Source organism: Apis mellifera, linkage group LG1 (assembly GCF_003254395.2).
Source record: "Apis mellifera strain DH4 linkage group LG1, Amel_HAv3.1, whole genome shotgun sequence".
NCBI lineage: Eukaryota > Metazoa > Arthropoda > Insecta > Hymenoptera > Apidae > Apis > Apis mellifera.
This window is the reverse complement of record NC_037638.1, coordinates 22582080-22596507: the sequence shown is the minus strand read 5'-3', so window position 1 is coordinate 22596507 and position 14428 is coordinate 22582080. Positions and strand designations below refer to the sequence as shown.

Sequence of the window (14428 nt, the reverse complement as noted above, 5' to 3'; positions counted from 1 at the left end):
ATTATTTTTAAATAATTAAATTTAAATTTAATTTATTTAAATTTTTAAATTCAAAATATATAATAAATAAATATATATTGAAAATATATATATTGGAAAATTGAAATTTTTATATAATAATTTTATATTTTTTTTAAATAAATTATTTTATTAATAAGTTTAATTTTAAAAATATTATATAATTTGATTAAATAAATTCACAGTATACATGATAATTAAACTTTAATTATTAAAAGTTTTATTTAAAATCAAATGTAAAAAATCAAGTTATCACATGCGCAGAAGATGATAGCATAGTATATATATATATATATATATATATATACTATAGTTCATATAGGTTAAAGAATTTTATTGTCACGCATAAGATTATTAATTTATCATATAACCAAAATTAAATTGTGATAGTGAAACATAATAATTTAATTAAACAATTTAAAATGCCAGGAACTCCTATGAAAGAAAAGAATGATACATTACAGAAATTACAAATAACGGAACGCCCTCCGGTTACAAATTATGAACCTGTTGTGCGGGAAATAACGCAAACTGATAGATTAAATAAAAAGTTATTGGTATCACTTTTAGAAAGAATGAATAAATCAACTGGCGAATTCGATAAATTTATGGACAAAGGAAATAACAGTTGTGATTCTCAAAATGATAATGAGTTTTAAATATAAATGTGCATATTATAAAAGCTAACCTACATATATCATTAACCGGCAAGATTACTTTTACAATTGTATAATTTAATTGTATAATTAAAAAACGTATATTATTTAAGAAGAGAAGAAAATTTACAGAGTTTCTTGCATTTAAATATTTATATTTAAGAATTTTCTAAAAAATTTAGTATTAAATGAAGAATTAGTATTTTATATATAAAAAAGTGGGAATACAACTTGTTGAATATGACGACGCTATCAGATACTTCTGATTGTAATGAAAATGAACATGACATAATAGTTCAATATGAAAATCAAGAGTCAGAGGAAGATATTATTCAACAAAAGTCAGATTTTGAAAATGAAGAAAGTAAAGAAGAAAATACTGTAAAAAGAATTGATCCATCAACTTCATCTAAAAAACATATAGTAAGAAATCCTTTGCCTAAATTAAATACAGAACGTTTAAAGGGTCCTAAAGGAATTCATACTATTGAAAAATATTTTGAAGGCTTTAAATATTATGAAAAAGGATATGAAAAATTAGATTTGGATAGAATTATGAAAAGATTAGAACATTGGGGACATAGATTATTTCCTAAATTAGATTTTGATGATTTTCTTGAAAGATTAGAAAAATTAGGTACTAAAAAGGATCTTCAGGTATTTATAAAGAAATATAGACAAGATATGATCAATGAAGATATTGATATTATTAACCAGGATAATAATATAGATATAGAAGAAAATAAAGAGCAAGATGAACCTATTGATGAATTTGATTTATTGATTGCAGAACAAATAGAAAAACAAAAGCAAGTTATGCAACAATCTTCATTTAATATAGTTACAACTAATGATGATGTATTTGATAAGTTATTATCAGAATCTAATACTACAAATTCTTTGGTTACAACTAATACTTCTAATTCTTCACAATTAAGTAATGAAGTAAAAGAACGTATAGAAAAAAATAGACAACAAGCTATCCAAAGAAGACTTGCAAAACTTAAAGAAGTGCAAAAAAAAAATTAAATAAAAAATCTTGAAAAAGTTAGAACCTAAATTTTTTATCTACAATTAATATTTAATTTTTCACAATTTAATAATAAGATAAAAAAACATATAAAAATAAATTGGAAAAGTTATCAAAAAAAAAAAAAAAAAAGATTGTAAAATTTAAAGAAATGCAAAAAAAAACTAAATGAAAGCTTGAAAAAGTATTGCATAATCAGAAAATAGTAAATTGTATAATTATATATTAAAAAATAAATACTTTAAACAATAATGGATCTAAGAATATAAATATTATAATATAACTTGTAAAAAAGTCATTAAGGAATTTTATATTCTTTAAAAGTATCGATATAGCAATTAGAAAAAAAAAATATGTTAAACATATTATTTATTATAGATTTTTGAAGAATACTTCTTAGATTTTTATGTAATGTGAAATAAATAAAGAGATCATAATATAAATTATATATTTATTTTACTTAAGTTCTACGTTTTTGTGTACTAATATATAATACATTATTACCACGAATAAATGCATCACCATATTTATCTTTCAATTGGCCATTTACATATTCTTCTGTTTGTTCAAGTGCTATATTCATATAACCATCAAGACAAGCTAAAACACCTACAAAATAAAAATAACTTTTTAATTATTAAATTACTTTAAGTTACTTTATATATAATAATATACATAAATACATTACCTCTATAATCTACACCACTATTTAACTTTACAACAACAGGACGTCCATGTATCTGTTGGATAAATTGAGATAATGCTTCTTTGCGACTCATCTGTAAATTTATATTATATATAAAAAATAAATATTTATTTATATGATATTATTTTTTTTTAAATGAGGTTAGAATCAATCGTTTTAAGATAATTTTATCATTTCTAATTTTTATTATGCATTATTTTTAATATTCTTTAAATATTTTTTAAATTATATTTAAAATATTATATTAAAAATTTTATAATTTTACCTTTTAATTTTATCTTATAATTTATTTTTTGATACACAGTATCTAATAAATTTATACTATTGATGAGATTTAATGAATCGATAATCGTAATAAATGTACGTTTACAAGTAAATCTAAATATTTATATCTATTGTACATAAAATATAAAATAAAAAAGTTTTTTTGATGTACACTTTTACACTTTAATTGAACATTGTATTTTATTTATTTCAAAATAAATCAACCAATCCAATTGCAAATAATAACCATAAACTAAATTTTTATAGAATTTTATGAAACAAAATACTATTAAGTTACTTTTTTACTTTTTTATATTTCATATGTTTTAATTATTATTAATATAACATTTAAATATTATTATTTATTTTTAAACTTTTTTTATATTCTATAATTCAATTTTTATAAAATAAAAAAGATATATATTAATATTTAGAGAAATGATAGTTATATTCAACTTTAATATATTTCAAGGATTTTTATAGCATTATGTACAATTATTTTATTATATAGTTTATAAAACAAAAATTAAAAAACTTTATAGATTAAAACATAACATGATGTTTATTATAACTTTATTTTTATGATTATTTACTAAAATATATTTAAAAAAATTTTTGGAAAATAATAATTATTAATTTATAGAACTTATTAACTTATGTTTCATTATATTTTTATGTAATTAATGTGACATAGAGGACATTCCATATATCTTATATTTTTATGAGATTGTTTTATCATTAAATATGGTGGTATTAAAATGAAAAATTTGAATAATTTTCTTTTTGCAAGTTAGAATAAAAATGATTTTTAAAAATTTATTTTACTTTCTATACTACTTTTTATTATGAATAAGTATATAAATTAGAATTATAATTAAAGCGTAATTACATAAATATTTATACTTCATAGATAGAGATACGTTGTTTGCAGAAATTTCACTAATTTGCAATTACTATGGTACATTGGTTACCAAAAAAATGTTTTAAAAAGAGGTATTATTCTTGATTTTAATCATTTATTTTTATTTGATCATATATTTTTTAATCTTAGATTTAATACATATACAATCGTATAAATTTACGAATAAATACTAACAATTTGATACATCAATTTAATTAGTATTTTAAATTGATTAAACTATCGATAAGTGTAATTATTTCCACTTTAAAAAAATTTTATTACATTAAATTATTAAATTATTAATTATTTAAAAAATTTTTTAATTTTTAGTATTCTATTTCTTATATTATAACTTTTTTTTCATACAATATGAATGTCATAATTTTTATTATTTTCAAATATATATTTTTTTTTTACATCAATATTATATATAATTATTTGCTTGCTTATTAGTTTGATTTGAAAATTTATTTTTAGTTTTAATAAAAATAAAAAAATTTAATAAAAAATTTAATAAAAAAATTTTCAAAAATTATATATGCAATAAATTGTATATATTTTGATAAATCTAATTTAATTTTATTATTTCATGTAATATGAACTCATTGATTCTAATTTAAATATTTTAATAATAAATATATAATATATATTTTTATTTATAAATATTATAAATTCAATCTTTTTTTATGTTATATTCTTAATACTAAATTCATTAAATATAATGAAATAAAATAAAAATGATTACATTTAAAAAGAATTCTAAAATAACAATATAAGAATAAGTAAGAATAATCAAAATGACTATATCTGAAGTTTTAGTATTTTATTTTAAAAAAATGACAAAATTATATTAGATATTCATAAAATTTTATTAATAAAAAAATATGTAGATTGTAATATTAAATCTTATATTTATATATTAATAAATTATATACTAATAATAATTAAATTTTTAAAAATTTCAATTTTTGAAATTATAGAAATCAATGATTTCATTATTCATCTATATCTATTAAATTTGCATTTTAATTTACATAAGTAATTTAATAATAAAAAATATTAAAATAATATATATCAGAAAATTTCTAAATTTCTTTTGATATTAATAATAATTTATTGCAAAATATAATCTATGGATATAATGATATAAATATGGATATAATTATACTTTTATGCATGTTTAAACAAATTATATATTTATTATTACATCATTAATATATATTAGTAGTTTATAATGACACATATAAATTACATTAATGGGGAACTTAAAAAAGCACCTTGTGTTTGATAGCTACTAACAAATATGCAGACAACTTATCTGCTATTAGCAGCAATATTACCTTTCGCCGCTCTTGATATTTGGTATACAAAAATGTAAGTCTCTTTGTTATAATCATAATACAACACATTTATCTTTTTTTATTAGAATTAATAATTTTATAATATAACTTCTAAAATAAAAAAAATTTCTATTTCTCACTAAGAGAATATCTTATTTAACATAATTTTATCTAATACAATTTTAAAATTTTATATATTTCAAGAAAAAAAATTTTATTTTAATATATTAATAAGCATTTTATATTAATATTTAATTATTATATAATTTTAAAATATATTGTCTTTTTTACTAAACAATAATTAAAGGATTATTAAATATAATAATATATTATTTATTTTTTTTAAATCATTTTTTAATATGAAATATGAATCTTTCACTTTAATCTTTTATAATGATATTGAATATTGAATATCTTAAAAATTATTTTATAAAATAAATTTTTTGAGTTTTATTTAATTTGAATAAATTTCAAATAATATGTAACATTATTTAAATTATAGATATAAATTTTATACTTTATTTAAATTGTAATATTAATTTATTAAATAATAATTTATAAATCCTTATAAAATTAAAATTAAAAAGACATAATGTTTTTATAATAAGAGATATAATTATATCTCTTTATATATATAATTATATTTATTTATTTATTTACTTATATAAATATATTTTATTTTTATATCTTTTTTTTTTATTTTATTGTTATTATTATATTTTATTATATTTATTATTTTATATATATATATTTTTTATATATTGTATTTTATTTGTATATTTATTTATTTAATTATTTATTTATAAAAAGTTAATATTTAAAAAAAAGAGATAATTGATAAAACTCAAATAAATATACTAATATAATAGTATAATTTATGTAATTTGTTTTAAAATTATTTTATTCTTCTAAATAAAGAATATTACTACTAAATAAATGTACATATTAAAGTTTAATTATTCATTTATAATAATACTAAAATATATTCATTACAGATATTTATTTTGGATTATGAAGGTATCAATATTTACATATCTTGTTATATTTGGACTTTTACCTATTATATTTCATTATTCTTATGCTTTCCAAAAAAAGATTCTTTTCTTAAATTTTGGTAAGTTAAATTTATTTATATAGATTATTAATAAACTTTTTTATTCATAAATATAATTATATATATGATATATTTTTAGTCCAATGGCCACTTAATGTAGATTTTTCAAAACCAGAATCAGTTGGAATGAAAGGAACAAGAAATTTTTATTTAAAAACTGATGAAGAAGTGAAAATAGGATTATGGTTGATAATTGATAAATAAATATATATTTTCAATTTATTTATATTAATTATATATTATTTTTTTAGGCAAATACTACCTCAATCTTTATTAAATGATTCCACTATTACAACTGCTAATGATTATGAAGCTGTATTAAAAAATGCTAAACAACCTATTTTTCTTTATATGCATGGTAATAGTGGTAATAGAGCAAGTAGTCATCGTTTAGAATTATATAAACTTTTTCAGAATTTAGATTATCATGTTATATGTTTTGATTACAGAGGTAAGATAAAAATGTTATAATTATAAAAAAGAAGTTTATATAAAAAATTTATGTAAATAATTGTTTCAAATATTTTTTGATTGCAATATTTTTTAATGTAGGCTATGGTGATAGTGAAGAAGCAGAACTTTCTGAAATGGGGGTTGTTAATGATAGTAAATATGTACTTGAATGGCTATTAAAAATAGTAAATGGTACAACCCCTGTTTTTGTATGGGGACATTCATTAGGAACTGGGTATAAATTTATATTTATATAAAGTGATAAAATTAATGATAAAATTAAAACTTAGATTTTTATTATATTATAGAGTATCTACTCATGTATTGGCATTATTAGCAATAAAAAAAGTTCAACCTGCAGGTTTGTTCTTAGAATCACCATTTAATAATATAGCGGATGAATTAAGTGAACATCCTTTAGCACAGGTATTTTTAAGAATAATAATTAATTAAAAAAAACATGGTTCCTTTATATTTATTTAAAATCAATTTAATCAATAAAAAAATTCTAATAATTTAAAAAATTTTAATTTCTTTTTAGATATTCAAACATTTACCATGGTTTCATTGGATAATTGTTGAACCATTTTATGATAATTTTCTTCGTTTTGAATCTGATAAACATGTAGAAAAAATTCAATGTCCTATTATGATATTGCATGCAGAAGATGATAATATCATTCCATTTGCTTTAGGTGAAAAGGTACAAATATGTTTCTTTTTTATAAAATTTCATAATAATTAAAACTATTAAAAAATTTGCTGCTTTTAGTTGTTTAAAGCAGCAATAAATTATCATGGAAATAATACAAATAGCATTCAAATGACAAGAATTGATGCATTATATGGCCTTGGACATAAATATATATGTCGTTATAAAAATTTGCCTAATGTAATCAAGTAAGTGTTAACTATTAATATAATCTTATTATAAAGTTTAGTAATATTTTTTATATTTTTTTTTTTCAGATCATTTGTAGCTAAAGCACATAAAAATCAGACTGAATAAATTATATTTAAATTTCAATACTTTTATATAAATATTTTTTTGTATTGCACATATTCAATAATTATATCAATTTTATTGACATGTATAAAATTTATTTATTGCATAATTATATTTTATTTTTTATTAAATAATTCGCTACTTATAATATCCTGTAAAGTACAATAAGATTTATCATGAAAAAATTATTAAAAATGTATTGAATTTATGTTTGAAATATAATTGAATGATTAATTGAAATGTATTCTATTGTGCAATTTAAAATTAAAAAAAAGTACATTTGTATTTTTTAACTGCATTACACTTATTAAATAAAAAATTAAATATCATTAAATCCTTTAATTCTCCCTGTTGTAGTTTTGTGATTTTTTTTCTTATCAACAATTTGAAATATAAAAGTATTCAATCTTTAGTTATTATATATATTATAATTAAAATTAAAAATTCTAATTAAACTAAATTCGAAATATAAAACTCATTGTAAATAATTATATTATATATATTAAAAATTGATTTTTATATATTTTTGTTAGATTTTTAATATTTATAGAATTTGTTTTTTTTTTTGTAAAATTTTTTTAATAAAATTATATTACAAAGATATTTGTAACTGAAAAGTTATTAATTGTAATTTATAAAATGTAGAGGGCGTTGCAATAGATTTTTCTATAGGTAAATATTCGAAACGGATTACATTAATATAATTTTATATTCTATGATAATTTTGAAAACACACGTGTATATGTTATTATAAACATTTTTTTGGCAATATTTCTGATATTAGCAATATTGATTAACATTGTAATGTGTATTAAAAATACACAATAAATGAAATATTAATAAAAAAAATAAAAGCTTTTTATTTTTTTAAATAATTTTATTTATTTTGTATTATTATTACAAAATAATTCTTTTTTAAAATTTTTAATAAATTATCTATAAAAAAAGAAATGTAACAAAAAATTTACATATAAAGAAAGAATTATTTTTATAACATAACTTTTAAATGTAATAAACATTACTAATAATAAGAAATAATAAAAATGGAGGAGCAAAGTATTTTAACATCAAAATCATATAAACGTGCAGAAACAAATTTGAAAGATAAATTAAAACTAGCATTTTTAAAACGTTATCCTCATTATTTGGTACCTGGACATAATTTACATACTAATTTTTCTGTAGATGATTCTGATTTAGAAAATGTTATAGAACAATATCAAGAATATCCTTATCATTGTGATTTACCAAAACCTTTATTACCACCTGCTAAATTATCTCGAAATGGTAAGTATATTTAATTAATTAATAATTTATAAGATATATTTTTATAATATATATTATATTTATGTATATTTATAAATTATATAGTATTGAATGAAGAAGATCCTACATTAGAATTAGTTATTCTTAAGAATTATATGAACAAGGATATAGAAAGAATGAAACATTATTATTTGAAACATGAAAAAGGTAAATCTAATAATAAATATAAAATTTTATAAAAAAAATTATATTTATAATAACTATATTTTTTAGATTTAAAATTGATATATAAGAAAGATGTAAAATGGAATCATATGAAAGATATAATTACTGCCAAAATACCTAAATATGTTGCAGATTTAGCACAAGTTATTGATAAAGATCCAGATCCTTATTTTAAAGGAGTAAGATAAAAATTAAAGTTTTAAATCTTTTTGTAATAAAACTATTAAAATTTTATAATACAAAATCAAATTTTTTTTAGGCTTATAATTGGTATTATACTGGTGGATCTATGAATCATATAAATTTACATAATAAAGACATTTTACTTTTTCCATTTATGGGAGAATTAGGTATTATTATTATTATTATTATTATTATAATATTTCTTGTTCTTCATAATTTAGCAATATAATTAGCAATATAATTTTTGTTTTAATTTATTTCTAGTAAGTACACCTCTTGATAATATAGAAGAGTTTTTATGGAAACCTTTATTTAAAAAAGCAGCTAAATGTGAACTCAATGGTTCATTGTATGAATTAAAACATAATGTTAATGTTGATATTTGTAAGTAACATATATTTAAAGAAAACAATTATTAATGATATATATATATATATATATATATGATATATGATATTATGATATTAATGTATAAATTTTCAATATATATGTATATACATATATTTATTATTATAGAATTTTTATTATGAAATTAATAATTTGTAATTCAATATTTTAGGTATGATTTTAGGTAGATATAAACAGCATTGTAATTTTTATATATTATCTGAACGTGATAATAAATGTAATCTTACAGAAGTACATACACAAATATCAAAAATACCTTATATTAGTGCAGATTTAAATCCTCTTAATGCAAATCAATATTGTTTAGTTGATGTTAATAGATGCGTGACATTATGGGATATGACTAAAATGTAAATATTGCAAATATATATATTTCTATAGATGAAAAATTTATATATATATTTTTTAATTTTATAGGAAACCAACAAACTCTAATACTATATTGAATACTACTGTATTAGATGATTCATGGAGCAGTATAAAATTTCAGTCCATAGATCCTAATGTTCTTTTATTTGTAGATCGATGCTGCTTACATTATCTTGATATTCGCGTAAGAATACAAATATTAATTATTAATATTTTTTTATTATTAATATTTTTAATATTATATCTGTTGTTGTTGGTGTTATTATTATTATTATTATTATTATTATTAATATAAATATATTATTATTAATATAATATTTAGCTTATAAAATTATCTAATTAATGATATATTAATTTTATGTGTCAGGTTCCATTTGATCGACCAACATTAACAATATGTCCAAAATTTTATTTAGAAAAATGTGAATATCTTTCATTAGATGTTGCTAGTAAAAATAATTTTTGTAGATATATAGGAACTTATCATAGTGTTTTAATGTGTGATAATCGTTCTCCACAAAAAAGTGTTCAACAAAAATGGATTCATCAATTCAAAGGTCCACCACTTATTGGTTCTGTAATAAATAGGTAAAAGAAAATTAAATAAACTATTCAAATATATATTATAAATATATTTAAATATGTAATAATAAACTTATGCTTTTAGAGAAGATAAAGAATTTGTTGTTTTATCTAGTCAAATTGCTGGTGAAACTACAATTATTGTAAATACTTGGACAACTAATGAAATTTCACATTCATATAATTTTCCATATACTCCTCCTCATATTAAAGAGACATTAAATGAATCTCAAATACAAGGAATGTGCTTAAATCCATATTTGAGAGATAGATTTGAATTATCAAATACTGGATCTTTCATTATTAAAGATATTAATCAGAATATATTTTTATTTCTTCAAAATTCTATTGGTATGTATTTATTTTTATGCTTTATTGTATTTTACTAATTAAAAATTTTAATACAAATATGTTTTTTAGGAGATATATATTATCAATGTTTAACACATGATACTGCATTAGATAAGTATTCATTTATTAATGGTAAATCATGCTGTTTATTAAATGCTTGGGAAAATGCAGTATCTGTACAAATAGATACTATAGTGCCTCTTACAATATCTAATAAGTTAAATGTGGAAAATTTTTTTAAGAGTAAATAAATAATAATTTTTTCATTCTAAAAAAATTAAAAATTATATAATTTATTTAAATTGAATATTATACATATATATATATTTTTTAATTTAATTAGGTTTTACAAATAAAAAATTACAATTGAAAAATCATATACATAATTCAACTAATTGTTTTGAACCAAGTTGGAAACAATCCTTTGAGAAATTAAATACTTATATGGATATATTGGCACCTGAACTTTTAGCTATGTGGGAAATATGTGAGGAAGTTCCATTACCTTTAACAACAGCACCTCATCAAAAAGTTTTAAGTTGGTTAGAATCTGCAGATCCAAAGGCACCAATTTTATCACAAGAAGAAATGGAGAATATATCAACACCAATTAATTCACAAGAATTAATAAGTGTATCTCAAGAAATGGAAATAACTTACTTGGATGACAGTAATGCATTACAAGATCTTTTACCAAAAGTTAAAACTACACATTTAAAAAAAGGAAGTATACGAAAAAAACGGAAGGTATAAAATATTTAAAGAATTGTACATACAACAAAGGTAAAATTATATTTTTTTAATAAAATAATAAAATTAAATATTTCGACATATGAATTACTTGTTTATTTATTTATAGCAAAAATTATACAATAATTACACAATATGTATCGACAAAATGAACGAATATGTTAATGATAATTTACAAATTTTTGTATTTTACAACATTGCATTTTTTTAGTGATTTAGCGATTCCAATGAAATGTTGGTTTCCATTTTGATGTAAGTACTTTACTACTTTCTTGCTGTGCTTTATTTTCTTCTTCTTCTATTTGCATCTAAATAAATTTTATAAATAATAAGAATTAAATTTAATAATATAATATTTATAGTTAATTTTATAGTCAATATATATATATATATATACACACACACACACACACACACACACACACACACACACACATAATATAATTCTTACCAAAAATTTTCGTTGGTTTTCTCTAAAAACTTGTAATGGATTATCAAATTGTCTATAATAATTAAGAACTTCTCGTACATCTTCCACATTTGTTGCTAATATAGCTATAGAATAACAATAAATAAAATAAATAATTATATATAAATATAATCTATAATAATTGACGATATAAAAAGATACACACTTTTAAGGAATGCAGCTAAATCATATAGCGTTGTATCATCATCATTTCCAATCCATTGTGGTAATTGTAAAGTATTCTCAGGATGAAATTTTGTACTTTTTGGATTCCAATCAACTACTATAACCTAATAATATAATGAATAAAATATATATAAAAAAATTTTACTTTATCAAGATAAAAATTTTATACTTACTTTACTAAGATCACGATTAAGAGCATTTAAATCCTTAACATGATGACCATCTACAAAACGTGTTGTATCTCTTACTAATCTATACATGATATATCCATTAGGATCCAAAATATCCAAAATAGGAAAAACAGTCTACAAAAGTCATATTAAGTCATACATATAAATGATATATGAAAATAATAAATAAAATAATTTTGACAATTTTAATTACCATTCCTTGTTCTGCTGTATAAACTACAATTTCAAATTGTGGTGGAGCTATAGCCTCTAGAAATTGATCCACACCAGGCCTCTTTTTAAATCTCCAACCAGTTTCATACTGGGATAATAATAAAAATAAATATAATATTCATAAAATTTTTAATATATTAAATATTAAAAAAAAAAAAAAAAAAAAATACTACTTACTGTCCAATCAGGATGTACTAATACATCTGTCAATTCTAGCACCAAAGTATAAGGGGGTTGAATATAAGGATATTTGAGTGGATCTGGAAGTAATTTATTTCTACTAGGTTCTTGAACCATCTAAAAAATATATACTTCAGTTACGATTAAAATATGCTTTTAATTTTATTTTAAACTTTTGATACCTTAGTATAATAATTAAATTCCCTTTTAAGCATTTTATATATTCTTTCATAAAATGGTAAATTTGAAAATTCATCTTCAATAATATTTCCATGTTCATCATATTTAGCTTTTGTTAAATTATATATTACATAAGACAGTCCAACAGTGGTAAATACTCCCAAGAATGCAAAACTATATTTAAGCACTCTTTGCGATTGTTCTCGTTTTTCTTTTTCTTCTGCTTCTTCTTTTGCTTCTTCTTCTAACTTTTTATTATCTAATCCATCTTGCGTTAAAGATTGCACAGTTCCTCCAGACGATTGAATATTTGTCAGACTACCTGTTATTTTTGGTCTATGTGCTATAAAACAAAAATAATAAACAATTATTATTTATTATATATTATTTATTTTTTTAAAAATATTTTTTTATTATATAAAAACTAAAAATTTGAAAGCAAATTATTTATATAATACTAATGTATTATTTATTTAAAAAGTTAATAAAGATTTATTTCATTCATATATTATTGAAAAAATTTCACGCTAAACAACATGCGGCTAGCGCGTGTTTCGGTTTATAATAAGGTTATATTTTTTGTATTTACTTACCTTCAGTGTTATAATAATGTCTTTGCGCCATTTGAACAACTGATATCCGAGCGATTGGTAGACGAAGTGCTGAGTATATCGTTGTTGTATTTGCATTGTATATTTTATATAAATGTTGTATACTTTTTGTCGCAAATGCCATTACTTTAAACAAATCATGAGCTTTCTGGCAGATGTACGCAAAGAGCTCGTGTTCGTATTTTCTGATATGTTAAACAGAGTCGATGTTTTAGAAATCTAGTTTTCCAACATATCTAAAGGCAGTTTACAAGAAGTTAAAATCACAAATCGTATGTAATATATAGAGTGTTAATATATTCGTGAGATAACTTTGGAGGATTGATTATAGGGGCCAAAACAAACACAAAAGTTGATATACAAAAACATTGGTTGAGACTTATTCAGTAAATTATAAGCAATTGAAGATTGTAGATGAAGCGAGATACAAATAGAGTGAGATAGCTCTTTTTCCACTGTCGCGTCATTTCGTTCTATTTCCGCCTCACTTCATCTAATACAAACTTAAATTGCATATAATTTAACAATAAATAAGTCTTAATCGATATTTTTGTATCAAATCAATTTTTGTATTTATTTTGATTTCTAGTATCGATTTTTTAAAAATGTTCCATGAATATATTATATCCATGTAGAAAAAATTTTTTTATTATTTTTATTTTAATTAAATTTTTATTATTTTAATTACATGAATATAATGTCAAATTCAAATTTTATGTAAAATGTTATTGAATTATAAGGATTAATAATATCTATTTTCTTTTATTATATAATTT

The 14428-nt window shown here is 19.2% G+C and overlaps 6 protein-coding genes across 7 annotated transcripts in view; 4 read left to right on the top strand and 2 right to left on the bottom strand.

Moving 5' to 3' along the window:
* The first annotated feature begins 287 nt into the window (after positions 1 to 287).
* LOC113219119 lies at positions 288 to 1084 on the top strand. Its single transcript, XM_026443925.1, has one exon. It carries the CDS (start codon positions 441 to 443, stop codon positions 675 to 677), a length of 237 nt encoding a protein of 78 aa, XP_026299710.1. The 5' UTR covers positions 288 to 440; the 3' UTR covers positions 678 to 1084.
* Positions 862 to 1836, top strand: LOC725981 (protein TIPIN homolog). Its single transcript, XM_003251691.4, has one exon. It carries the CDS (start codon positions 915 to 917, stop codon positions 1701 to 1703), a length of 789 nt encoding a protein of 262 aa, XP_003251739.1. The 5' UTR covers positions 862 to 914; the 3' UTR covers positions 1704 to 1836.
* A 302-nt stretch (positions 1837 to 2138) lies between these two features.
* Positions 2139 to 2871, bottom strand: LOC725947 (U6 snRNA-associated Sm-like protein LSm6). The gene is made up of 3 exons (XM_001121733.5): positions 2676 to 2871; positions 2393 to 2483; positions 2139 to 2313 (listed from the first exon to the last, which is right to left on the bottom strand). Exons 2-3 carry the CDS (start codon positions 2481 to 2483, stop codon positions 2165 to 2167), a joined length of 240 nt encoding a protein of 79 aa, XP_001121733.1. The 5' UTR covers positions 2676 to 2871; the 3' UTR covers positions 2139 to 2164.
* A 477-nt stretch (positions 2872 to 3348) lies between these two features.
* Positions 3349 to 7509, top strand: LOC411927 (monoacylglycerol lipase ABHD12). 2 transcript variants are annotated; one of them, XM_395396.7, is made up of 10 exons: positions 3349 to 3667; positions 4867 to 4949; positions 5911 to 6029; positions 6109 to 6214; positions 6281 to 6480; positions 6582 to 6717; positions 6791 to 6908; positions 7024 to 7185; positions 7255 to 7382; positions 7452 to 7509. In XM_395396.7, the coding sequence occupies exons 2-10, from the start codon at positions 4879 to 4881 to the stop codon at positions 7489 to 7491; spliced, it is 1080 nt and encodes a 359-aa protein (XP_395396.2). In that variant the 5' UTR covers positions 3349 to 3667; positions 4867 to 4878; the 3' UTR covers positions 7492 to 7509. The 2 variants fall into 2 exon arrangements, with proteins under 2 accessions (XP_395396.2, XP_006571406.1); XM_006571343.3 differs by lacking the exon at positions 4867 to 4949 and having other exon boundaries at positions 3513 to 3667.
* A 684-nt stretch (positions 7510 to 8193) lies between these two features.
* On the top strand, positions 8194 to 11901 carry LOC100577689. Its single transcript, XM_003251680.3, has 11 exons — positions 8194 to 8775; positions 8860 to 8961; positions 9028 to 9158; positions 9239 to 9329; positions 9427 to 9546; positions 9722 to 9920; positions 9988 to 10123; positions 10307 to 10527; positions 10607 to 10872; positions 10942 to 11115; positions 11216 to 11901. Exons 1-11 carry the CDS (start codon positions 8532 to 8534, stop codon positions 11623 to 11625), a joined length of 2094 nt encoding a protein of 697 aa, XP_003251728.1. The 5' UTR covers positions 8194 to 8531; the 3' UTR covers positions 11626 to 11901.
* LOC408569 (mitochondrial import inner membrane translocase subunit TIM50-C) overlaps positions 11694 to 14428 on the bottom strand; it is a 30440-nt gene continuing 27705 nt past the window's right edge. Inside the window, exons 2-9 of the mRNA XM_392112.7 lie at positions 13635 to 13888; positions 13044 to 13384; positions 12859 to 12978; positions 12662 to 12769; positions 12451 to 12582; positions 12258 to 12381; positions 12074 to 12177; positions 11694 to 11930 (exon numbers count right to left, since the gene is read on the bottom strand). Of these exons, the coding sequence (XP_392112.3) occupies positions 11838 to 11930; positions 12074 to 12177; positions 12258 to 12381; positions 12451 to 12582; positions 12662 to 12769; positions 12859 to 12978; positions 13044 to 13384; positions 13635 to 13776 (1164 nt within the window). The 5' untranslated portion in view covers positions 13777 to 13888 and the 3' untranslated portion in view covers positions 11694 to 11837. The remainder of the gene's footprint in view (positions 11931 to 12073; positions 12178 to 12257; positions 12382 to 12450; positions 12583 to 12661; positions 12770 to 12858; positions 12979 to 13043; positions 13385 to 13634; positions 13889 to 14428) is intronic.

Coding starts and splice junctions, on each gene's coding strand:
- LOC725947 (XM_001121733.5), bottom strand. CDS start 2,483: ATGAGTCGCAAAGAAGCATTATCTCAATTTATCCAACAGATACATGGA. Junction 2,314..2,392: donor TAGTGGTGTAGATTATAGAG/GTAATGTATTTA, acceptor TTTATTTTGTAG/GTGTTTTAGCTTGTCTTGAT.
- LOC100577689 (XM_003251680.3), top strand. CDS start 8,532: ATGGAGGAGCAAAGTATTTTAACATCAAAATCATATAAACGTGCAGAA. Junction 8,962..9,027: donor TTATTTGAAACATGAAAAAG/GTAAATCTAATA, acceptor TATATTTTTTAG/ATTTAAAATTGATATATAAG. Junction 9,547..9,721: donor TAATGTTAATGTTGATATTT/GTAAGTAACATA, acceptor TCAATATTTTAG/GTATGATTTTAGGTAGATAT.
- LOC725981 (XM_003251691.4), top strand. CDS start 915: ATGACGACGCTATCAGATACTTCTGATTGTAATGAAAATGAACATGAC.
- LOC411927 (XM_395396.7), top strand. CDS start 4,879: ATGCAGACAACTTATCTGCTATTAGCAGCAATATTACCTTTCGCCGCT. Junction 6,215..6,280: donor GAAGTGAAAATAGGATTATG/GTTGATAATTGA, acceptor TTATTTTTTTAG/GCAAATACTACCTCAATCTT. Junction 6,481..6,581: donor TATATGTTTTGATTACAGAG/GTAAGATAAAAA, acceptor TTTTTAATGTAG/GCTATGGTGATAGTGAAGAA.
- LOC113219119 (XM_026443925.1), top strand. CDS start 441: ATGCCAGGAACTCCTATGAAAGAAAAGAATGATACATTACAGAAATTA.